The sequence below is a fragment of the Rousettus aegyptiacus genome, unplaced genomic scaffold, assembly GCF_014176215.1.
Source record: "Rousettus aegyptiacus isolate mRouAeg1 unplaced genomic scaffold, mRouAeg1.p scaffold_m13_p_6, whole genome shotgun sequence".
Lineage (NCBI taxonomy): Eukaryota > Metazoa > Chordata > Mammalia > Chiroptera > Pteropodidae > Rousettus > Rousettus aegyptiacus.
The window spans coordinates 34,221,114-34,245,876 of NW_023416309.1; the positions used below are offsets into that span (position 1 = coordinate 34,221,114).

Sequence of the window (24,763 nt, forward strand, 5' to 3'; positions counted from 1 at the left end):
AAAAAATATAAAAGGCAGTATATGGTTAAGTATCAAATGGATGTTTCAAAATCTCTTTAAATAATTCAAGTTCAAAAAAAGGAAAAATAACACTGTGGTCTATGTAATGTCTAAAAAGGACAGATTTAGTCATATAAAGAAAAGAGGGAAGAGCATTCTGGAATTGAAAATGAACAAATCACGTACAAGAGACAGTAAAATAGTGAGTTTAACTGGAGAAAAAGAGAGTTAAGATGAAAAGTTAGGCTAGAGCCAACCTACAAGAAGCTTAAATGCTGGGTCAAGAAGTTTGGACTTAATCTAGAAATAGGGCAGAACCATTGGTGATGTCTAAGCAAGACAATGGCATGAGGAAAGTGGTATATTAGTAGGATTAATCTGATGATAATGATTACCTAGTAGGAAGGTGGAAGGCTAGAAAAATCAGTTATAAAACTTGCAGATGTGAGATGTCAGGGAAGATGATCATGACCTGAACTGGGATGGTGATGGAAGATAAAGTTTACTCCAAGAAATTTAGGATGAAAGACTCAAGGAAGTTTAGTCTTGGGAACAGGTAGTGAGGGAAAAAGAGAGAGATTCCAAGATTATGCCAATTTTCAAGCTAAACTGAGAGAGTAATACCAAAGTATGCAAAAGTAGGGAAACTGACAGAGAAAACTGGTTTAGAAGGAAGACCTTTCATTCATTCATCCATTCATTAATTCAATAAATACCTCAGTTGAAACCTTCACCTCTGGTGACTGATGCACAGGTGTTTCAAGAGGCTGCTAGGAACTGAGTTATCACCTCTAGGTTCCCCAACAGTTCAGATAGTTCTGCACACCCCAAACTTATCCAATATGCCTGAACAGAGAACAATAAGGCTGCTTTTCAAATGAATTGATCTTATACAAATGTTTTAAGGTCATCTCTTTCTCGAGAGGTTAGAACAGGAAATAAATGCCCTAACTAACACTGGCATCATAGGCAGTACAAAAATTAAGAGCTCAGGCTCTGGCAAATCCCAGTTCTTCCAATAAATAGTTACATAATCATCTCTATCAACCACATTCTTCCTACCATGTGCAGTAGGACTAACTTCATTAAGATTCGAGTATACAGTAGATTCAGATATTAGTACTTTCCTTCCTATATCCTGATCCTTTTGATTAGACCTGTATTTCCTTAATAGCCTCAGCCACTAATTTTTAGTGTAGAGCTTTCTAGATGGTTAATCCCATTCATTATTCTTTGAATCTCCTGAATTTCCCTCTCTGAGAACAACTGTATCCTGAAGCCCTCGTTGTTCAACCCAAGCCCTGGACTTCATCAATGCAAATGAAGAAAAGCGGGAGAAAACCATATAGAAAATCAAATTGTAAGTAGAACGCACAAACCTTTTCATTGTTTAAAACTTAAAACTCGATGCTTTCTTTGCAATCACAAACACTGGAGACCAAATGGAGCTAAACATAGCCTATTGGCAATGATTTAAGAACAAAAAGTGTTTTGACCTGAAGGAGGCCCAGGGAGGTACCCTGCCAATGCTTACCACCCCCAATTCTCTAAGTTCAGGGATCTTTTTGCATGTTGTAGTAGATTTTTTAGTGTAGTTGGAAATAAAGGAGGGAAAACAAGTTCCGCAGATTCTTCATTTGCATTGTCTTCTTAGTGCCATTACTGGAATCCTAGTTCAGGCAATAAAGATTAAGTTCCAACTGGTTTCTCTGCCTCAGGTATCTTTACTCCCTTACATCCTGCACACAGCCACCAAACTAATTTCCTAAACTACCAGTTCCATTTGCTCACTCCCAACCTCAAAAACTCTTAATGGCTCTCTACCTCCTAATCACTGGGAAAAAAACAACTAAAATTCAAAGCCTAGACTAGTTATTATCCTACTTTTATAATACAGGACTTGTTTCCTCCTAATTCCCTCACGGAAATTCTCTAAGGCTCCAACTAGACTAATCTGCTTGCTGTCCTCCCAACAGAGACTAATCTGCACACCTAGGCTGGATTACAACCACCCCTGCCCACACTCTACCTTCAAAGGCCAGCTCAGACCCCCTGTTCTATCTCTGCCAGACACTGTGCTCCTTAAGCACACACTGCCCTTACTGTCCATCTTCTGACCCTCCTCAAACACATCCTTTTTAGTTGCCTATATTCTCGTAGCAGCTCAATCCACTCCAACCAAGTGGAAGTTCCTTGGAAGGCAGACCACATATTTACATAGATGGACTACAACAGTGCTCCGAACTTGGTAGGTCCTAGATATTATTAAAACCAGAGGAGGGGTTCAAATGATGTATCTAAGGAGGGCAAGCCAATATTGCCTATTTTTGCCAATTCCTCTTTATTCACAGTAAAGGGTATTCGGTGTTTAATATCAGGCTGAACATTTTATACACAGACCAGCAAAGAGTGCAGAGAGTGCGCTGCCGGATGGCAAAAAAAAACCTGGGTCTCAATCTTGATTTTTGCCACAATCTCTGCAATTGTGGGGAAATCACACAATCTGTCTGGGCCTCAGTTGTTTCATGTGCAAAACAAGGGAACTGCTGTGATGGATCCTAAGATATCCTTTCCCAAATTCCCCCGGACGGGAAACCCAACACTAGTCTGCTCGCTAAGGAGGAGGCAGGCAAACTTCACAGGTCCCAACGCAGGCATTTCCATATAGTAGTGAAAACTCGGTCCTCATAGGAAAAAGAGGGGCTGGAGAGGAAAGGGGTCTCCTGGGACTTGGGATTCCTTTACCCCAAGGCAAGGGACAGTCCGCCTCGGGATCCCGGCCCCTCACGAACAGATTCCCTGGAGAGTGGTGCGGCGCCGCGCAGATCCCAAGAGCAGAGTGCGGTGACTCAGTCTACCCTCGTGCCCGCGCCCCGTGCCCCCACACTTGTGACACATGCCCCGTGACCCCAGGTCACAGCTCCCGTTCACCTTCACTGGCCCAAAGGACGCCGTGTTCCCCTGGTAAGGCCCCTCGCTCCCGCCAGGCGAGCAGCATTTCTGGGCCCTAGAGCGGCCTCAGCGTGCCAGTCTGGGCCCCAGGCCGGCGGGACTGCCGGCGTGAGGGGCGGCGGCAGCAGCTTTAAGTGCTGAATCACCACTTTGCAACCCGAGCTCCAAACCACTGTAACCTGCGGGCCCCGAGGGCCCGGGCGCTGTGCTCCGCTTACCTACAGATGGGCTCCAAGGGCGACAGGCGGGCGCCAAGGACCGAGCGGAAGGTGCTGGGCAACCCAGGGTGCAGCAACCACGCTAGCCGGTACCGCATACCCCAGCGTAGCCGCTGGGATCACAGCGAACGAACGCTTCCTTTTTGCGCCGAGAGCCGGCCTGGCCCACTGCGCATGCTCAGTCCTCCGCGCCGCCTCCCGAGAGCCAACGAGCGGTCGCCGCTCCGGGTTTTACCTGGAGCCGGACAGGGCGGTGACGGTGGGGACCGCCAACATCCCGGGCGTGAGCCAGCGTGAGAGATAGAGTCCAGCAGTGGAGCTTCAGGAGCCCAGCAACCAGGCTTTCCCAGGCAGAGAGGGCCCCGGCTGAGTCACACCCGCATATGTGTGGACGGCGATATGAATCAGGCTGTGTGTAGGTGGGGACTGGGATGCTCATGAATACTGTGAGGACACCTAGGGCCACGTTGGCGTAGGCGCCCCCAGCGGTGCAGGTATTGGAACTAGGTCCGCCAACGAGACGGCCTCACCAAAAACGAATCTGCGGCGGTGCGTGGTCAGTGGGCTCCCTCTAGGGCGAGGTGGGGACGTGGACCGCAGGGGTAGAAGATAGGGAAGTAGTTAGACCACGGGGGTGTCGACCCGGGGTAGGCCGGGACCCTGAGGGACGTTTCCATACTGGGGTAACTAGCAGCCCTTCAAAGAACAGGGTGGATATGGGACAGGCCACAGCAAAACAAGGATTTCGTGGACTTTCAAATCCGGAGTAGATAGAAACTATTACTATTTTTTAAAAACCCACATATACCTGTAATACTACTACTATTGTCAGCGTACTTTAGACACCATTTGTAAGACAAACTTTTTCCCCTGATGGCTTTATGGCGTTTCGCATCCAAAAACAACCTAATTAAATAGTCGTTATGGATCTGACGTTGTACTACATTATTTTACAGGGGTCTTTAAGGAAGAGTGCAGTTTGGGATGGTGACTCCCTAACTTGAATGCTTTTAGATTTCTGTTGTAGACAGAAGACTGCAGCCAAAAACAGTGCTCTAAATCTAATTATTGCTACAAATGGGTATTCAAGAGGAGGAATCCTTAATCAAGTGGATGCTTCATCAAAAAAGTAGGGGAGATTTCTTATACAATATGGTTTCAGCTAAAGGCAAACCTTGGATGGATGAAAACTGAGGTACTGGAGATGAGGAAGCACTCCTAGTGTAGTGCAAGGTTAAATTCCACCATATTACATACTAACCCCAACCCATCTGTATTGGTTTCCTGTGGCTGCGATAACAAATTACTGCAAACTTAGTGGCTTAAAACAATGTAAATGTATTGGCTCACAGTCTGGAGGTCAGATGCCAACAGGATCTTAGGGGAGAATTCGTTCTTTCTGTCTTCTATCTATTGGTAGATGTCAGCTTCTTTGGCTTGTGGCCACATCACTTCAGTCTCTGCCATCTCTTCTAGGTATCTTTTCTTCTGTCTTTTATAAGGACATTTGTCATTGGATTTAGGGTATAGTCAAGTAATCCAGGATGATTTTATCTCATCCTAACTTAATTACATCTACAAAGACACTTTTTCCAAATAATGTAATATTTAAAGGCTTCTGGGATTAGGATGTGGACATTATCTTTTTCGGGGCAACCACTAAACCTACTACCCCACCTTTCTAGCCTCTACCCCCACCCTCTACTAACTCCAGTTCACACAACTGTCACAGCTAATTGGATGCTTCCAATACTTACTTGTCAGTGCTCTTGCAAATTACATGCCCTGTTGAAATGGCAATGCCATCACAAAACTCCCTCATTTCCATTCCTCACATACCCCATTGGAAGTAACCACTCTCTGATCTCAGCTGCCAGAGTAGTTTTCCACTCTCAAAAAGGCACTTATTTGGATCTTAACCTTCAAGAAGCAGATTAGGAATCATGTCTTAGGCATTTTGTAGCTCACCTGGCAGCAAGCACAGTGCTCAGCTGATGCTTGCAAAATGCATGTTTGCTAAATCTAATTAAGCCTTAAGATATAACTACCATTTATAGGAAATACGGGACAAACATTAATCACACCTTACGGCTGCAATCAGTAAAATTTAGAATGTTTGCAACACTACAGGACAAATGACCCTATTTCTTTGACAAATAGTTTGCAAAATAAAAAAGAGAAAGGAGAAGTCTGTGGATAAAAGGAGACTTAGAATTGGCAAGCTATGACAAACGGTTTATAAAATTTTATATGAAAATGCAAGGGGCCAGGGAGATCCAAGCCAATCTGGAAGAAAAATCTGGAATACTTACACTACCAAATATTAGGTTCCTGTTAAGCTATAGTAATTGAGACAATGGGGTGAGGGCAGACAAATAGGCTGTGTTAAACCGGTAGTATCTATTAAAGCTGCTAATATGCATATGTTATGACCCAGCAATTCCACTTCTAGCTCTATACCCAACAGAACTAGAATATTCACAGCAGCACAATTAGTAATGGTCCGAAACTGGAAACAGTCCAATGCCAAAAAATGCACAGAAAAAAAATAAACTGCAGAATATGCATACGATGGAATACAGCACTGAAAATGAACAGTGAAATGAACAAAAATTTGCTCAGCAATGAAAATGAACAAAAATTACATTCACAATATAGATGACTTTTACAAACATTGTGAAAGAAGCCAGACCCAAAGGAGTATACATTGCCTGAGTGCATTTATATAACATCAAAAACCAAGCAAACTATAGTATTAGAAGTCAGGTTAGTGGTTACTCTTAGTGAGTGAAAGGGAGAATATGGGGAATGAGGGAGGCCTTGGGGTGTGCTTTATGTGAGTTCAGTTTTTGAAAATTAATTGAGCTGTACATGTATGGTTTACTTTTATTTGCAGTACTTCAATAAAATCTTCAAAAAAGATAAAAATAAAAAACAAAAAAGAGACATTAAGCAAATAAAATGTTTTGTTCTTATTTGCATCCTGATATGAACAAACCCATTGTGGAAAAGAAACACTTAGAAGACAATCAGAAAAGTAAGAACACTGATTAGATATCAGATGACATTAAGTAATTATGTTAATTTGGGGGCATGTGACAGTGGCTTTTTTTTTTTTTGACAGTAGCTTTTTAAGAGTCCTTTGAGCTAAATACTGAATTAATATGATATCTCGGATTTGGTTCAGAATAATTCAGTGAAAGTTGAAAGATGAGGGAGAAATATAGGTAAAATATTGGCCATGAACTGATAAATTAAAACTGGATAATGGATGCCCAGAGAATTTATTATACTATTTTCTTTGTTTTCGTATATGTTTGTAATTTTCCATGATAAAAAGTTATATAATGTGTGTTAGTTTTAAATATAGCACTATGGTAATAACATACTTAAAAGCAACATGAATTTTTGAGAATCTTTATAGATAACTAATTTATTAATTATAAATTTGTTAAAAGTTTTCCTATATGACTCATACTTGCTAGTATTTAAAGGAAAGTTTGACTTACTTTATGGACAGTACTTGAAATACAAATGTAAAAATCTATAGTTCATATTTTCCATAGTTAAGACTATTCGCGATTTGTCCATTCACCAAATGTGAGCCCAGGCCTTGCTTTAGATGTCGAGGCTACACCAAAGAAAAGAGCAACCAGTTTTCTATTCTTGTGGGGTTTACACTACAGAAAGAAACAAATTAATACCTATATAATTACATACTGTGATTAAAATAATATTAGAGTAACCAGGGAGGGTTTTCCTGCTGTCCAGCTTTCACCCTCTGGGTGGGAAAAGGTGGCGAAGATTTCACCATCTGTGTCATGCATGTCCTGGGCTGTCGACAACAGGAGTGTGTACATGAGAAAGTTTAGATGGAAGCTCAGCAAAAGCTCAGAGCATAGGGTTCAGTGTTTGAGCCACATAGGCAGTTGTCAGTGGAGGGCCAGGCTCTGTGGCTAACTCTTCACCGGACCCCTCCTGGAATTTCCCTCTCTCAATCATTTTTTTTTTTTTAACAGCCCCTGACCTCAATCAGCTTCTTCCTCCTACATCACTTTCTCTCTATCCAGTGTCCCAGCCAGGAGTTTCTCAACTTGAGTTTGAAAGTAGTAGAGGGGCAGTTACTTGCTTTTCCTTCTGTCACTCTCTTGCTTAGGGCTCTTCTCAGGGCCTTCCCTTAAGTGTCTAGTTTGAAATTCACAAACACTGAATATTGTTTTTTCTCTTTGCATTCCTACTGTAAGAACCCTAATTCTCCTGGACACTTGGAGAATTGGTCTCTAGGAAGAGCTCCTGAGATATGGCAAAGCAAGGGAAAACACGAGGTGTAAATTTTCAACATCTTTTGCTTGTGGAAAAGTAAATGGGGTGTTGTGAATGAGTTTTGGGGGTCTACTTCAGATAGAGTGGTTGGGGAAAGTCTCTCTGAGGAAGTGATATTTGAGTTGTGATTTGAAAGGTAGGAAAGACTCCAGACAGTGGAAATATCAATCACAAGGGATAGGAGAGAATCTGGCATACTCCAGGATCTGACAGAAGGCCAGAGAACATCTTTCCCTTTCTTTTCCAACTAATTTGCTATGGAGACTACTATTTAAACGCAGTAAATACAGTAACCAAAGTTGGGGTTTGGGGAAACTCTATAGTTTAGCACTTGGGGATTGTGTTTTACAGGTTAATGAACAGTTCATGAGCTGTGTTTATTCCTAATTTTATAAGCACATGCATACATATTTACTGTTTGTTCTCTTTGGCATTCATACCCACAGGCTTACAGTAACAGAACCTAACATGAATCTGGCAACTATTAAAATAGATATCTAAAGTTGCGTACTCCTTAACTGTTCACTAAAGAAGTACATAGATGTTGCTGAAGAACCTTAGAAGATCACACAGATAGAAATGTTTATGAAGAGTTTTTTAGGACTTGGAAGAACGTTTAAGTTATGTTAAATATTCAGGATTTAAAACTTAATTTTTAATTATGATTTCAATTATTAAAAATATGTGTATAGGCAATTAGAAAGAAGTACATCAGAATATTAATAGTAATCGATAGGTAGTGGAAATCTATTATCCACATATAAGGGTTCCAGCAAGAAAGAACATAAAAAATGAGTAGAAATGTTCTGTGAATAATTCAAAAATATTTCCCAGAACTGAAGGAAATGAGTTGCCGGTGAAAGGATTCACTAAATGCTCGGCCCAGTGGATGAAAATAAATGCATACCAAGGCTTATCATTACAGTTTCACCACACTGAAGGGAAAAAGTTGGCTGTTTAAGTTCCAGAAAGAGAGAGAGAAAAAGAGGCTGCATACAAATAATCAGAATGGCTTTGAACATTTCAGCAGTCTCAACAGAACCTAGAAAACACTGTCCAAAATCTTGGGGTTAAAATGTCCTTGCCCTAATGGTGGCACAAAAGCAACAGAGTTCCCAGGGCTACTTGTAATTGCACAGTAGGCATCTCAGAAGTAACCAGTTTGGATCAAAGCCCGGACAGCTCTCGATATGTGTTTGTCTCGCTGTAAAACCCCTGGAACTTTGCGCATCCCAGAGTGTGAGTGTGCAGAGCGTCTGCAAAAGTAATCAAAGTTGAAGTATCCAGATGGAAGGAGAATTCAGGGCCACGTTTAATATAATTTAAATAAAACAATGTGGTACCTCTTACACCACCCAAGATTGTGGTTGTAAAATCATATTTGCTATAATTATTAAGGTAAGTTTTAATGTAAAAATTGTAGTAATCATAAGTATAAACTTACCATAAAAAATCAAATGTTGAGCTGGTGGATTATATAAAACACTAAGTTCTCCAGATTCTAATAACTTCTAAAAGATTTCAAATAGAAAGCCCAAGAAAGTAGCAAACACTTGCCATTCTTCAATTATTCTTCAGAAAGGCCTACCAACTTGCTTGGAAGGAAATACAGGGAGAATAAAGCACACATTTATATTTGTAATTCTGTACTAGAATAGTATAATACCTGTTAAAAATGCTTCTCTTTGTTGTCAAGGTAAAAATAAAGCTCAACGAAATGACCAGAAGCACTTATTTCAAGGTTTTAAAGATTTTTTTTTAAAGATCTTTTTTAAAAAAGATTTTTAAAAAGATTTTTCAGGTTCACAGTAAAATTGAGTGGAAGGTACACAGATTCCCCTCATGCCCTCTGCCCTCATGCATGGGCTCCCCCATTATTAGCATCCCCCACAAGAGAGGTATATTTATTTTATTTTTTTATGTTATATTAGTTTCAGGTATAATACAACGGTTAGACATGTATATAATTTATGAAGTAGTCCCCTCCAATTACTCTAGCACCCATCTGGCACTGCACGCAGACATTATAATGTTATTGACTATATTCCCTTTGCTGTACTCTTATGTCCCCATGATTCTTTTTTAACTAGTAATTTGTATCTCTTCATCTTTTCACCCAGCCCCTGAACTCCTTCCTCTCTGGCAATTACCAGTTTTTTCTCTATCTCTGTGAGTCCGTTTCTTGGTAGCTTTTAAATTTTAGCAATTATGACTGAATCTGCTACAAACATCACTGTACAAGATTGTGTATGGACATAAGTTTTCAAGTCCTTTGGGTATATACCAAGGCACGTGTTTGTTGGACCACATGGTAAGATTATGTTTAGTTTTTTAAGAAACTGCTAAACTGTCTTGCAAAGTGTCTGTACTATTTGTATTTTCATCAGCAATGAATGAGCGTTCCTGTTGTTCCACGTCCTTGTCAACAGTTAGATTATCAGTGTTCCAGATTTTAGTCATTCTAATAGTTATGTAGTGATGTCTGTCTCATTGTTTTAATTTGCATTTCCCTGGTGACATGTGATGTGGAGCATTTTTTTATATGCTTACTTGCCATCTGTATATCTTCTTTGGTGAGATGTCTGTTAAGATCTTTGGCCCATTTTTTAATTGGGTTATTTGTTTTCTGATTTGTTGAGTTTCTTTGTGTTCTTTGTATATTTTGGATAACATTCCTTTATCAGATAAATCTTTTTAAAATATTTTCTCTAAGTCTATAGTTTGTCTTTTTGTTCCCTTGACAGTGTCTTTCACAGAGCTGAAAATTTTTATTTTAATGAAGTTCAGCTTATCAGTTATTTCTTTAACAGATCATGCCTTTGGTGTTGTATTTAAAAAGTCATCACCAAATCCCAAATCCCAAATTTTGTCCTATGTTATCTTCTAGTTTTATAGTTTTGCTTTTTACGTTTTTACATTTATATTTGTGATCCATTCAAGTTAATTTTTGTGGAAGATGTAGGGTCTGTGCCTAGAGTCAATTTTTTGCCAAAAGCACTTTTGTATTTAAAATTAATCACTGCAGAGAGAAGATAGCAGTACTTCTGTTTCAAATACCATCAATCACATTGAAAATTTTTTTATTAAGATGTAACTTGCATGCAATAAAATTTGCTGTTTTAATGTATATAATTTGGTTGTGTTATTCTATAAACAGAGTTGAACAACCATCACCACTATCTAATTCCAGGACACTTTAATCCCCACAAAAGAAACCCATTGGCAGTAACCCATTCTCCCCATGTCCTCCTCTCCCAGACCCTAACCACTAATCTACTTTATGTCTCTATTTTCCTATTCTGAACATTTTATACAAATGGAATCATAAATATGTGGTCTCTATTGTTTGGCTTCTTTCACTTAGCATAATCTTTTCAAGGTTTATCCATGTTGTAACATGTATCAGTACTTCATTTCTTTTTATTGTGTAATAGTATTTTATTGCCTAGGTGTACCACATTTTTTGTCCATTCATTGATAGACATGTGGGTTGTTTCCACTTTTTGGTTATTAGGAATCATACTACAGTTGAACATTCGTAAACAAAGTTTTATGTGAACATTCGTTTTCATTTCTACTGAGTGTATGTATACCTAGGAGTAGAATTGCTGGGTCATGTGGCAACTATGTTTAAACTTTTGAGGAACTGCCAGACTCTTTTGCCAAGTGGCTACACCCTTTCATATTTCTACCAGCAATGTGTGAGGATTCCAGTTTTTCCCCATCCTTACATTTATTATTATCCATTTTTTAATAGCTATCCTAGTGGATGTGAGGTAGTATCTCCACATTGAAATTTTTAAAGGATTTATGGAACGATTACTGATTGTAGAATAACTACTGCTTGTGGAATCCTGATTAATCAGTAAAAGTTTTTCAAAACTCGAAGTTTGGTTATTTTGAAGTGATTAACAAGAGTACAATTAATGAATAACTACTATCTTCTAGTTATGTTTTATGACTTTCCACAATATCTAAGTCAAGTTATACAACTCTGACAATTATATGAATATTAGAGTATTACATTTCTGATGGATAAAAACAAGCTGTGCAATAATCCATTGATAGCTAGAGTCCTGAATGACAGCACACAGAAATCTTCCACTTTTGACAGAGTATAGCTACTTTTAGTCTTACTTGGGACCTTTACATTGGTTTGTTTAATAAGCTAACTAAAACTTTTAAAAAATGCATTAGAATGTAAATTCAGGTTTCTTATTAGCGCAGAGTAAGACATTTAACAGCACAACATCAGAACAAATTTTAATGATATTCTTTCTGTGGTAGGCTAATAAATAATAGTTCCCAAAAGATAACCCTTTTGAATGTTGCCTTATGAAACATAAAGGGACTTTGCTAATATGACTAAGTTAAGGATCTTGAGATGGAGAAGTTATTCTGGATTACCCAGGTGAGGCATAAATGTAATCATATGTATTCTTATAAAAGATAGGCAGAGAGATTTGACACAGGAGAAAGCATGGAGACAAAGACTGGAGTCATGTGCCATAAGCCAAGGGATGCCGGTAGCCACCAGAAGCTGAAAAGGACAATGAGCTGATACTCCAGAGGAAGCCTAGTCCTGCTGATACCTTGATTTTGACCCAATGAAATTGCTTTCAGACTTCTGGCCTCTAGAACTGTGAAATAATAAATTCCCCTTGTTTTAAACCACCAAGTTTGTTGTGATTTGTTACAGCAGCCATAGGAAACTTGAAAAAATAATTTAAAGTAAAAATTTAAGCTAGAATCTGGAATTGTACATTTAACCTACCTATCAAGCAAGTAAGTATCAGAGCAGAAGAAAATCATTTTCAGACAAGCAAGCTTTCTTAGGAAACTGCAGAAGGATGTTCTCTACCTAAATACGGGAGGAAACTAAGAAAGAGCACACAGGTAAGATCCAGAAAACTTGCTATCCAACCCAGGAAATAGGCAATGGGAATTCCTGGGATGAAAAAAGAAGGGAAACCCTAGGATGGCAGCTGGGCTACCAGCCTAGAAAGTAAGCAGTACAATGAGAAACTACTTGAAACAGATTTCTGATGTCATTGAATTGGTGGAAATTTTTACCGAAAGGCTACTGGAAGCTGTAGGAAGAATCAGGAAAAAATACAAGGAAAACTGATCAAATAAAACTGGGCAGTTATTAATTTCTGGATAGACATAAAGAAAATCTCACTAGACCAAAATGCCCAGCTATGAATAAGCATAATAACCTAAATACAGATTTTTGATTTAATAAAAACCATTAGGTGTACAAGAAAGGGAAAGCAGAGGGGATGGTAAAGTTTGAGAACTAAATCCTCATCTTTCATAAGAGGAAATCACTAAATAAAGTCAAATTGATTAATCAAAAGTTAACAGTATATACAAAGTCCTTACGAAAACGGAAATGTGTACATGCTAGAAAAAATAGCTGAAATGAGTTGAAAGTAGTTTCTGGAGTAGGAGTCTAAAGGGATTAGGGCAGAATAAGGCAGGGAAATACATTTATTTATTTATTTATTTATTTATTTATTTATTTATTTATTTATTGGTTATAAACCCTTTAGAACTATTTAACTTTTAAAACTATATACATATTTTAAGGAAAATAAAAATCAATTAAAAATAATTTATACAAGAAATACTGTTTTGAAAGAGAAATGCCAGATCACACACAGTCAATAACATTACGTTGGTAGAATTCAGGCTAACTATTTTTAGAGTATTAAAAATAATTTCTAATTATGGGCAGACTTTCAAAAAAGAAATGTTGATTAGCTTGAGTAGTTTGAGCTCTATAGGAGTAGTATAAAATAATACATCAGATAGTCACCTGCCTAGTGTAACGAAACTTACAGATGTCCATAAGACCATGGCAATTTCCATTAGATTTAGTCTTGAGAGCAAAAACTATAATTCAGACTATTTCTTCACTGTTTAGCTCATAGTAAGCACATAAGTGCTTACAATGGGCATAGGTGCACTGAGCATGTGAAAAAATCAGATGAGGAAGATAGCAATTAACAACCTGGGATAGTTCCTACTTTAGAAAGTTGTTCTGAAGATTAAATGAAATGATGCACACACAGTTTTTCATGGAGTCTGACATATAGATGCTCTAGATAAATGGTAGGTATAACTATTACCAAATGGAGACTCTTGAATTTCTTGCATCAGCCCTAATGACTATTAATGTAAATATTGTTTAGATATTTACTAATGAGAAAGGAAAGAAGAAATTAATGTTTTTGGCCTACTATGTACCAGGTACTTTAGATGTTATTATTTTAATTCTCATAACAATAGTAATCATTATTATCTCCATTTTACAAATAAGAAAACCTATGTTGACTACTTTGTATAAGGCTCTATTGAGGACACTGGGAAAACAAGACTGAACAAGACAATCAGGTCCCTGGTGAAACTTACATTCTAACAAGATAGACAATACACTAATAATGTAATTACAGATTGTAGTTAAGTGTTATGAAGTACATAAACAAGGTCTTAAGACAATTTTATTGAGGAAATATGCTTTAGATAGTGTAGTCAGGAAAGGCCTTTTTAAAGAGAAAGTTGAGCTGAGATCTGAAGTATGAAAACGAGTAAGCCATAGAAAGAGCCAAACTAGAGTTCTAGGCAGAGGGTATAGCAAATACAAAGGTCTGGCTGTAGGAATGAGCTTAGAAGCTCTGGAACATGGTAGTGAGATATGTGGCTAGTGGCCAGAGTCGATGCAAAGGCCAGATCATGAGGGCCTTACAGGACATGATAAAGAGTTTGGATTTTAAGTACAATGAGAAGCTATTGTAAGCTTAAAAAGCAGATGAAGGGCATGATATGTTTAGTTTTTTTAAAAAAAGCTCCTTCCTTTTGCTGAGTGGATGCACTGGCAAAAGGAGAAAAGATCACAAGTAGGGGGACCTGTTAGGTTGTTAAGGACAGTTGTTCAAGGAAGAGATAAAAGAGACTTGAATTACAGCGATGGGCAGAGATGATAAAACCAACAGGACTGCTGGACAGGAAAGACGACGGTCAGGTCTTTCATTCATTTTTCTGGACGAGAAAGGTTAGGGTGGAAGTAAGGGGGATAAAGAATTCCATCTTGGATACGTCCACTTTGAGATTCCAGTGAGCCTTCTAAGAAGATATATCAGTAGATATCTGACCATCCAGAATCTCCATTGACCGGCGATCTAGGCTTTAGATGTAGATGTTTCCTCGGGGCAATGCAGGCTATTTAAGTGGAGGGACACTAGATGCGCCTTAAGAAACGAAATGGTTTCTATCTAGGTTCCTCTGGGCTAAGTAAGTATGGCTTAGAAGAACAACTCCCAGAGCTGAATATGGCAAAGGCCCATGATTCTGTATTTCTTGGACCCGGGACCCACACCTCAAGGAGTCGCATTACCCCCAGCTCTGCCAAGGCGCCCACAGTACGTCTACGGAAAGCCGGAGGTCACTGACCGGGGACCCAGCGAGCGCTGCCTGCTGGGATTTGTAGGCTAACCTCGGCGAGCGCGTGCGCAGCCGCCTTCAGACGCCCGCTGCGCCGCGACACGGTGGGGACTGTGCCGTTTGAGACTGCTTCAGTCGCTGCAGAACTGTTGTCCGAAAGCGCAAATCTTATCTTCCTGTCTTGCCTGGGATCATTTAGCAACGATGACGATTTCTCATTAGTTAAAGTATAAATTCAGAGTCCTAAATGTGACAATGTCCCTTTCATCACGAGTTAGTAACCGTGGGAGCCTTATTTCTTTACACTAGTGATTCTTCGAAACTCCACTGAACGCTGCCTCTGAGAAAGGGGTCGTTTGGCCTCCTGTTTCCATAGCATTCCCTTACAATTCTATCACAATAATAATCATGGCCAGCCTTTCTGAGCGCTCAATACACGTTCTATTTACCCGCACTAGCTCATTCTCACATTCCTCCGAAAGTTATTATTTCCCATTTGCAGATGTGGAAATTTTGGTTTAGAGATGTTATGTAATTTGAGCAAAGCCACGTTAAAGTACCACACTGTTTACTCCTGCGTTTCCCCACTGGACTACGAGTTCCAGGTGGGCATCCACCGACGCCCCAATTTTTCGCTTTCCCGCGGGCCACGCCCCGACTGCGGTGGTTCTGGTGACGACACCGCGTCCCATGGTGCTTTGCGCGCCCGCGCTGCAATTGGCGGAGCGACTGGGCTCCTTTTTCAAATTGAGGCGCCTAGTCGTTGCTCCGGTTCCTGGGCTTCTGGCTGAACCGAGATTGGAGAATTGGCGGCTCCGGCTGGTGCGGGACAGACAGCACCGCCTGTCAGAGCCACTAGTGGAGAGCGGGGACGCTGAGCTGCTTGTGTCGGTTCCCCGGGCCAAGCCAGCACTCGGCAAGGAAGGGTGGGCGTCCCAGCCCTAGCCAGCACCAGCCCTTCATTTTTCGGAGGAGTCCGTCATGGCGTCCCAGCCGAATTCATCCGCGAAGAAGAAAGAGGAGAAGGGGAAGAACATCCAGGTGGTGGTGAGATGCAGGTATGGCAAGCCTGGTGGGATTCGGAGCGCCGATCCCAGCTTGGCTGCTGGGCTCCCTCTTGCGCTATGGGAAGAGAGGGATTTTGTTTACAATTGCTGAGGCAAACCTTGCTGTTTCAAAGTTCCCTGCATTTTGTTTGATCAAATGACACCGTGTTGCTACGAGGAGTAAATTCTTTTTCAAAAGACAGGGTATGGGCGGGGAGTTGGGGGGAGAGCAAAAAATAACTTTTCTTTCTACCTTCTGAGTTCTAGCTGGGCTAATAATCAAATTAACATGAAACAAATTAGCAGGAGAGAATGTCCAAAATGTGTTACAATATACATGCAGGGATGTCATAAGAATATGAGACCCCCACCCCAAGACGCTTTAGGAAGTTGAGGTTTATTTGCCATTTGGACAAAGGAGAAGGTGGGGCGGGGGGGTCTGGGATTTCAGAGGGAAAGTAGGCAATTTACAGATAAAGGAGGAAGTAAATTCTTGCTGCGCCACCCCGAAATAATAGTACACAAGAAGTTCAACTGACTGCTAGATTTCTGTCTGCCACGTTTAGTTTATATTATGCTAAGGTGATGTTCCCTTTAAGCAGGTTTTTGTATCTGAGTTCTTTTAGGCAGGTAAGAGAGAGGATCAAAGATTCTTTCTGAGTCTTTTGTTTCTTAATAACCAGCCTAAAATCAGAATCCCAAAAGACATGCTTCAGGGGTGGCAATATCTGATCCCCCTCAGATATTTGTTTTGGAGGTTATAGTTGGAACTGCTATTTTCAACAGAATTTGATGGCTGTTTGTCAATGAAAAGTTCATTCTTTTAAGTAATGTCAACAAAGATTTAGGTGTTACTTTTATATGCCCTTCTTTGCAGTTTTTCAGTTCGTAAATCAGTCTGCGTAACTACTTTGGAGGTGATTTAGCACTTACATTGGGGGTACCATCCTCTCCATCACCATCTCTAAAAAAACATGTCACCTGTCTATTCTAGATGCAATATTTTATTACTCCCTACTAAAGAAGTAAATATCACTGTATTTAAATTTTAAAAATTAAGTTATAGAGTGAGTTTTTAAAAGATCAAGGAGACTACTTAAGCCAGTATTATATGGTGTGCTGAAACTTGGTTGTCCCTGGACTAAAGGAAGACAGCTTTTTCAGGGTGGTGGTGGGTGGAGGTGTTCAATTTTCTATTGATTGATTTCCAAGTAAGTTTTCAGTTTTAGAATAAGCTAGTAGAGGATGAACATACTTGTACAAACTATTGCTTTATTAGAGATTGATTTATTCAGCTTTTTAGAGGCCTTCCACAGTTATTGGTGAATGTGTTTTGTGTCTCTTTTTGTTGCTGTTTTAAAAATTCTACCAATTATCAGCAAATTTTCTGAAAAACCAAAAGTATTCTAAAATTAAAAGATTATCTTAAAAAGATATCAGTGAACTTTCTTAGGTTATTGTTTACTCAGCTTTGGTGACTTGAATTGGAGAAATCAAAGGTAATAACTAGCGTTCTAAAGTAGGCACCGGAAGGGAAGTTTGCCGGTAACCTTCAGTCTAGCCAATTACCAGTTGCACTCTAGGGCTTCTGTTAATAGTTGCTTGTGTTAAAGGTTTTTTAAAAAATCAGCCTGTTTACAAGTGCAGATTTTTAGATTATTTTGATCATGTGATTTTCTTTTTTTTCTTTTTTTTATTGTTAGTTACAAAATATGTCAGGCCTATAAAAAGATATAAAGAACAATGTTACAAACATCTGTATATCCATCACCCAGATTAGAAACAAAAGTCTTTAGAGCTGGAGCCCCAGTGTATCCCCTTCCCCCTCTCCAAACCCCAACCTTCTTCCTCTGCTTATGGAGTTAAACATTATCCTGAACTTCATATGTATTATCCCCTTACATTTCAAGCTTTATCTTAGAATAATTCTACATTTCTTTTACTTTTATCACTAATGAAAAATGCTTAAGTTGTATCTAAAATTTACAGTAATTTTGGAGTTGCATTTCTTTTCAGTTTGCCTTTTTTTTTTCTTTCTTAAAAGCCTTCTTAAGTGCAAATATGTCCTCTAGCTTTAGTAAATAAACAACTTTAGAGCCCTCTGGGTGGTCAAACCTTTTTTGTAAAGGGTCCAGTAAACATATTTTTGACTTTTCAGGCCACATACGGTTTCTGTTGCATATTCTTCTCTTAATTTTTTTCAGTTTTAAATTTTTAGTTGGCACAGTTTATTGTAGCCTAAGTGGTCAGCAAGATTTCAAGAGAGGGGAGATGACTTCATTACCTGATTACATTGAATACAATCTTTTCATGTACAATAACAATATGAAGAGAATTTTTTTTTTTTTTAACCTATACACAGCTCAAGATAAAGGTATAACTTCCAAAGTTTGTATGGAGAAATATTAATAAGGAAATGGCTTTGTATATTGTACAGGCTGGCACAAACCCTATTAAGAACATAACGTAAAGATTTTAGGATTTAAGTTACTCTGGACATTTTAATCTAGACAGATGCTTAGGCAATTTAGATCTTAATGTTATCTGAGTTACTCATGTACTTGAAAGTATATAATTGTGTTTTTTAAAACACTCAGACCAACTTTCCTTAAACAGTAACCCAATATGACACCAAGTTATCAAATGGAAAGCAAGATTGTGATTCTGTATTAATCCAGCAAAGGATATTGTAGAGAAAGGACGACTTGGAAAATAAAGACTTCATTATTCCAAGTTAAGGACATTTTAGTTATTAGCAGTGGTTACCAAATAAGCTGAAGGTAAATCTCTTCAAGGAGCTACTTATAGTTTGCTTTGTTGGGAAGAAATTATTTCATGATTCCACTACAAAGTGATGCAAGTTTTTTAATCCTTCAGAAGGTTTTCTGAAGTTGATATCCCTATTAGTAAAGGTTCACTCTTGGCACTCCTCACAGTTGGAGTAGGACATAAGGTCTGATGGAGCTGCTGACACCTTGATTCTTTCAATAGAGGATTCTAACCTTAATTGCTGCACAGTTCTTGCCTGGGCTATGTTTTTAGTACTTGCTGTTGTTTTGCTGGACATCTTTTACCTGAAATCAGTAAGACTTTGTGTGGCCCAATGTTTGACATTATAAGTGGTAGAATGAATTGCTACTATGCTGCTACTGCCACTATTACACACCTGGTACTTGATTTCTTAAAAAAACAACCCTTTAAAATTGTAAAAATCATTCTCTGGCAAGACAAAGACCAGATTCGGCCTACAGGTTGAAGGTTATAGACCCCTACGTGATCTAGCTACTGGCCATCTTTTGATCTCCTGCCCCTACATATATTTTTAAAAAACACTTCTACCATGCTTTACGTTGAGGCCTTTCCAGTTTCTCTCTGCCTAGAAAGATATTCCACCAAAATGGTTACATGGCTGGCTCCCTCACCTCTGCTTAAATATCACCTTTATCAGAGAAGCTTTATCCGACCACTCTAAAATAAAAATAGCAACCGCCTATCTTCCCCAATCATCACTTCCTATCCCATAGTCTGCTTTATTTTCATTTCTAATTCAACAGTACCTAATATATTTACTTGCTTATTTGTCGTCTCTACCTAACCTCCCACCCCCATCCCCAACACACGTTAAGATAAAAGCTCCCCGAAAATAGGAACTTGAATGTTTTGGGGGGGGGGTTTGTTTGTTTTTTAGGTTTTTAAACTTGATTTTGTTCACAGTTATATCACTAGTGTCTAGAAAAATATACTTAAGTGATGAATGTTTACGGGATGAATAAATTTGACACTTCTCCACAGGGTAAGACTTTTTTTAAAAATTTGCAGTCTTCCCTCACCATTTTGGTTGTTTGAATTTTAATATAATGTCAGTAAGGCCAACAAATTGTTGAGTTTATTAGGGTCATCAGAAACCTTGAAATTTCGAATTAGTTAGAGAAGTCCCGGAATAGGAAAATAGTGGCTTGGCAGTTCTCTTTATTGTAATACAAATAGTCCCTAAAGCTCCTCTCTGGGAGTTCTGATAAACTTTAGGAATGTGTGATCTGTGTGAATTTCTGCTACTGCCATCCTGAGAACCTGAATGGCATTCATTTGGTAACTAAGTCACACATCCTGGTAAGAGAATTCATTTAGGGATGATAAAGATAGTAGACTAACTGAAAAAACTTTAATCACATGAGAACAATCCATTCCACCCTATACTCTTGGCCTACCTCAGTATAAAGTGGTTTTGAGTTAGTTTTGTTGAACTTTTACTACTCCACGCTGTGGGTTATGTGCGTTGTGTAGATTTTGGTACATTTGGCAAGTGACAGCATTATCAGATATTACTTGGGAGTTGCTGAGTTAATTTTCCTGGGATCACAGTTTGGTCTTCTGACCAATCAAAAATGTGCTAGAGAGTGGAACATGTCAAAAGATGTTAGGGTATCCTTAAAATAAATAGCTACTTGGTTTGTCTAGTGTTGGAGGGAAAAGATAATTTCCTATTTGGAATTTTCTTCCATAGTGTGTGGTACTTGATAAAAATGAACTGAATTGATAAAAATGAACAGAACTGATAAAAATGAACAGAAGTCAAAAGTACATCTCTCTCTTTGGCTCAAATGTGTGTTGAGTACTATATAAATATATTATGGATCCTATTTTATGGACTCTGGTTCTTTTTAGCTTTCCCATCATTCTCCTTAGGATGACATTTATTAAGCAATGAAGTATAACAGATATTTGAGTCTCTACTGTGTGCTAAGCGTAGTAGCAGGCACTGGGGAAACAGTAAACTTAATAGTTCTTTCTCTACATTGCTGGTTGATTGGTACTGTAATAGTTGGTACTCTCACTTTCCTGTTTTTCAAATGAGGAAACAGTCACAAAAGTGCTACATTGCCCAAGCAGACTGGATCAAGAGTCCTTACTCTACTGAAATGCGTTAGGAGGAATTGAGCTTAGAAGATTACTTCCTCAGGAAGTCTTCAGTTACCCATGCCTCCCCCACCCAGCCCTGTCCCAATCAAGACCACATCACATTTTTGCTATATGTTCTACAGCAATTATTTGTTTCTGTGTTTTATTTTGTGCCAGTTATCCACTGGCAGGTTAATATTTTGAGCTCAAATTTGGCATGTTCTTTTATTATATACATCATAGCCTAACAGATTCTAAAATAGTGGAAATAAAATTCTGAAAAATAAGTTTGACATTTTTTACAAGTTAATTTTATTAGCATCTGCTCCAAGAAACTGAATTGAAATGTTTTATATATCTTTGAAAATTAAAAAACTGATTTTATTTCTGAGAATGGAACCCCTTAAAATTCTACTTTTCTCTTTTAGTACCCATCACCAAGAATGTGGTCAAAATGTCACATTGTTCTTTTCCAAGGTATTAATGAAAATGTCATCAGTAACCTGATAACTAAGAGTTCTTGAATAACTTTGTGTATTTCTTCTTATAGACCATTTAATTTGACAGAGCGGAAGGCTAGTGCCCATTCTGTAGTAGAATGTGATCAGGCACGAAAAGAAGTTAGTGTACGAACTGGAGGACTGGCCGACAAGAGCTCGAGGAAAACATATACTTTTGACATGGTACTTACTTCTTAAAATGCTGCTACTTATTTATTCTTCACTAATGTAAAGTTATCCTAGTACACGTATTTCCTCTAGGTTCTAGTGTACAATTACAAATTTCAGTCGACTCTTTGAGTTGTCAAATGGTTTCTAGTGGGCTGAATGAGTTAATATATTAAAAAATAAAATTATTAGAGTGGTTGTGATTTTTTTCCTTAAATGCTTTGATTTTCTTTCTTTTTATTGTCTTTCTTTTGTTTTTCCTTTTTGAATAGGTTTTTGGAGCATCTACTAAACAAATTGATGTTTACCGAAGTGTTGTTTGTCCAATTCTGGATGAAGTTATTATGGGCTATAATTGCACTATTTTTGCGTGAGTGAAACCCTATTTTTCAAATTGATGAAAAGGTTAAGATGTATGTATTTGTTTCTTATTTAACACTTTCGTTAATCTTGACAGATATGGCCAAACTGGCACTGGAAAAACCTTTACAATGGAAGGTGAAAGGTCACCTAACGAAGAGTATACTTGGGAGGAGGTATTTGTTGTTTATAACAGATTTCTGTCTCTAAAGTAGCTGAAATATAACCGAATAAAACTCAGCTGAAAGACTCTGTCCTGAAATAGAGAAGAGTACCTATTTCAAACATGAATTTAGCATTAACTTCTACTATAGCAAAATTAAAGTATGTGGCTCCTGTTTAAGAAACACATAGTCTCATTTAGAGAGAAGACTAGTGCTTATGGCACAGCTAAGTGATAATAAAGGGATCTGTTTGGGACAGAACAGTTGGAGCAGAATATCATGGAAAAGTGGAAAGTGAATAGGGATTAAATGAGTTTAATGACTAAGTCAATTTTCCAAATTAAAACGTTTATATAGGTCCGTTTTTTTCTAGTGGTTACATAGTTGAGGCATTAACTTTATGCATGGATAATAAAGTTATAGAATTATAACCATAGGAGATTTGGAATACACTTAAAACACAGTTTGGAAATTTAAAGATATATAACAGTTTTATTAAGAATACTTACTTGAGAAACAATCCTGATTCATGACAGAATTAGGGAATATACTTCTAGATGGTCCACTTTTCTGATTAAAATGGTAGTATTATGTACTCATTAGAAAAGTTGAAAAGATTTATTGAACTTGGCTTTATAAGTAATTTGGTTCAATTGGTTTTATGTAATGTTCAGGCACGAAGTGTCTGTCTGACAGGCATGACAGATTAGTGGAAAGTATGAAGAATAATTACTATTTAATAGACTGTTGTAAATTACTTGGCTTCCTTAACATTAGGTTATTATTATTTTTAACTTGTTTTGACATACTTATGTTTAAACATATTATAAAGGAGGTCCTTGTTTTATGTGTTTGACTGCCACAGTAAATGCCATTCTTCCTTGATATTACAATTTCAGGATCCTTTGGCTGGTATAATTCCACGTACTCTTCATCAGATTTTTGAGAAACTTACTGATAATGGTACTGAATTTTCAGTCAAAGTGTCTCTGTTGGAAATTTATAATGAAGAACTTTTTGATCTCCTTAATCCGTCTTCTGATGTTTCTGAGAGACTACAAATGTTTGATGATCCCCGTAACAAGGTAACTCAGTCTTTGAGAATATAATGTATATAAATTTTAATGTGTGATGCTTTGAGAAGTCAGTAAGTCAATGTGTGTATGTGTGTATTAACCAATCTAATGGATACTTTTTCGATATTCGGTCAGAGGGGAGTGATAATCAAAGGTTTAGAAGAAATTACAGTACACAACAAGGATGAAGTTTATCAAATTTTGGAGAAGGGAGCAGCAAAAAGGACAACTGCAGCAACTTTAATGAATGCATATTCTAGGTAAGAAAGCCACTGTCTCCTCCACCTCTTTTTAAGAAGAATTACAAACTTCGGGGAAGTGAGATTGAGGTGGGTCAAGGTACATGCCAGATCCAATGGTAGACTGCGTGCCTTAGCAATTGGCTTGAGATTTATAGGGAAGCACCAATATTGGAAAATGTTGAAAGGAGAAGAAAGACAAGTTGAACTGGAACAGAAGTATTAAACTTTTTTTTAAGTGGAAGATTTTTCCCAAATGAAATTGTACATGGGAGCTCAGATTAAAATGTGTCTGCTGTAATCGATTTGGGGATAGGATTCTCAGATGCCTACCTCCTCAGCCTAAAGGTTTTCTCTGAACACTTTCTGAAGCTCCTGTGTATACTTAGAACATAGTTTTAAAACCCTTGATTTGAGTAAGGATTAGAAGAAAGACAAATGACTTCATTTTACCTTTTCCCCAGATTTATTAAGTATGGTTGACAAAACTTGTATATATTTAGGTTGTACAGTGTTGTTTTTTTTTTTAGTAGCTTCATTTTAATGTAAGAAGACAGATGGTCACTAACACTGACTTTCAAGGGGAGAAAGAGGCATAGTTGACAGCATCCCCTATTTGGATGAATCCCATATTCTACAAATGCAGTGTACCAAGTCAGAAGTAACTTTTTCTGTTGGTCTTTGAAGGAAATATCAGAGTGTTATAGAAAGAGCAGTGGGTTGTAAGTAAACACCAAATGTTAGTGTTTAGTTCCAATTCTACAGTTAACCAAATATGTGACTTCGTGTAAATAAATGAACATATCCAAATATTAGTTTCCCTGAACTACAAAATGATTGTAGTCCTATTAGGACTAGGTCTCATTTCTTTGCTCCTTAACCATTGAAAATTCGTACAATATTCTTTATAATTATAGTTGCAGCTTTAAAAATATATGCATTTAGAGAAATCAAAAATAACATGAAAGTAATTAAGATCATGGAATTATGGGTGATTTTATAATTCTAATTAAATTTTTCTCTACTAGCTTTCCATTTTTAAAACTTAAGTTCTAAATAGTTTTATGTAGAATTTGGAGAAATGAATTTAAGCCTAGATAAAATTTCTCTAAACACTCTGAAATACACAGTTCCTATTAGCATATTTGTATAATTTAGGTCTCACTTTTTTGTATGTAGACTAAAGATCTCTTTTTATGAATCTATGGGATAAAGAAAAGGAAAACATTCAATTTTCCAAAACCAGAGTTGACATCTGTGCTTAATTGCATTAATTGCATAACTTTAGGCTAGGAATGGGTAAATAATGGTAGAAAAATGTGAAATATGTATTATGATTCAGGTTTATAGTTTATATTTTTCCTTGAGCCTA

At 38.0% G+C, this 24,763-nt stretch overlaps 2 protein-coding genes and 1 pseudogene across 6 annotated transcripts in view; 1 reads left to right on the plus strand and 2 right to left on the minus strand.

Annotated features, from left to right (window-relative positions):
- The window catches only part of IDE (insulin degrading enzyme), a 92,538-nt gene extending 89,178 nt beyond the window's left edge, over positions 1-3,360 (minus strand). For 2 of the 5 annotated variants that reach the window (XM_016151295.2, XM_016151294.2), the window contains exon 1: positions 3,171-3,283. Coding sequence is in view for 2 of the 5 variants with exons in the window: in XM_016151297.2 (XP_016006783.1) it covers positions 3,171-3,268 (98 nt within the window). In the remaining 3 variants the exon portion in view is untranslated. Of the gene's footprint in view, positions 1-2,931; positions 2,954-3,170 lie in introns of those variants that run through there. The other 3 variants (XM_016151297.2, XM_016151296.2, XM_036222277.1) reach the window with 3 other exon arrangements.
- A 12,322-nt stretch (positions 3,361-15,682) lies between these two features.
- Positions 15,683-24,763, plus strand: part of KIF11 (kinesin family member 11) — a 37,482-nt gene continuing 28,401 nt past the window's right edge. Inside the window, exons 1-6 of the mRNA XM_016151298.2 lie at positions 15,683-15,997; positions 21,435-21,567; positions 21,825-21,922; positions 22,010-22,088; positions 22,976-23,161; positions 23,288-23,412. Coding sequence (XP_016006784.2) covers positions 15,921-15,997; positions 21,435-21,567; positions 21,825-21,922; positions 22,010-22,088; positions 22,976-23,161; positions 23,288-23,412 — 698 coding nt within the window. The 5' untranslated portion in view covers positions 15,683-15,920. The remainder of the gene's footprint in view (positions 15,998-21,434; positions 21,568-21,824; positions 21,923-22,009; positions 22,089-22,975; positions 23,162-23,287; positions 23,413-24,763) is intronic.
- On the minus strand, positions 18,830-19,214 carry LOC107514014 (annotated as a pseudogene).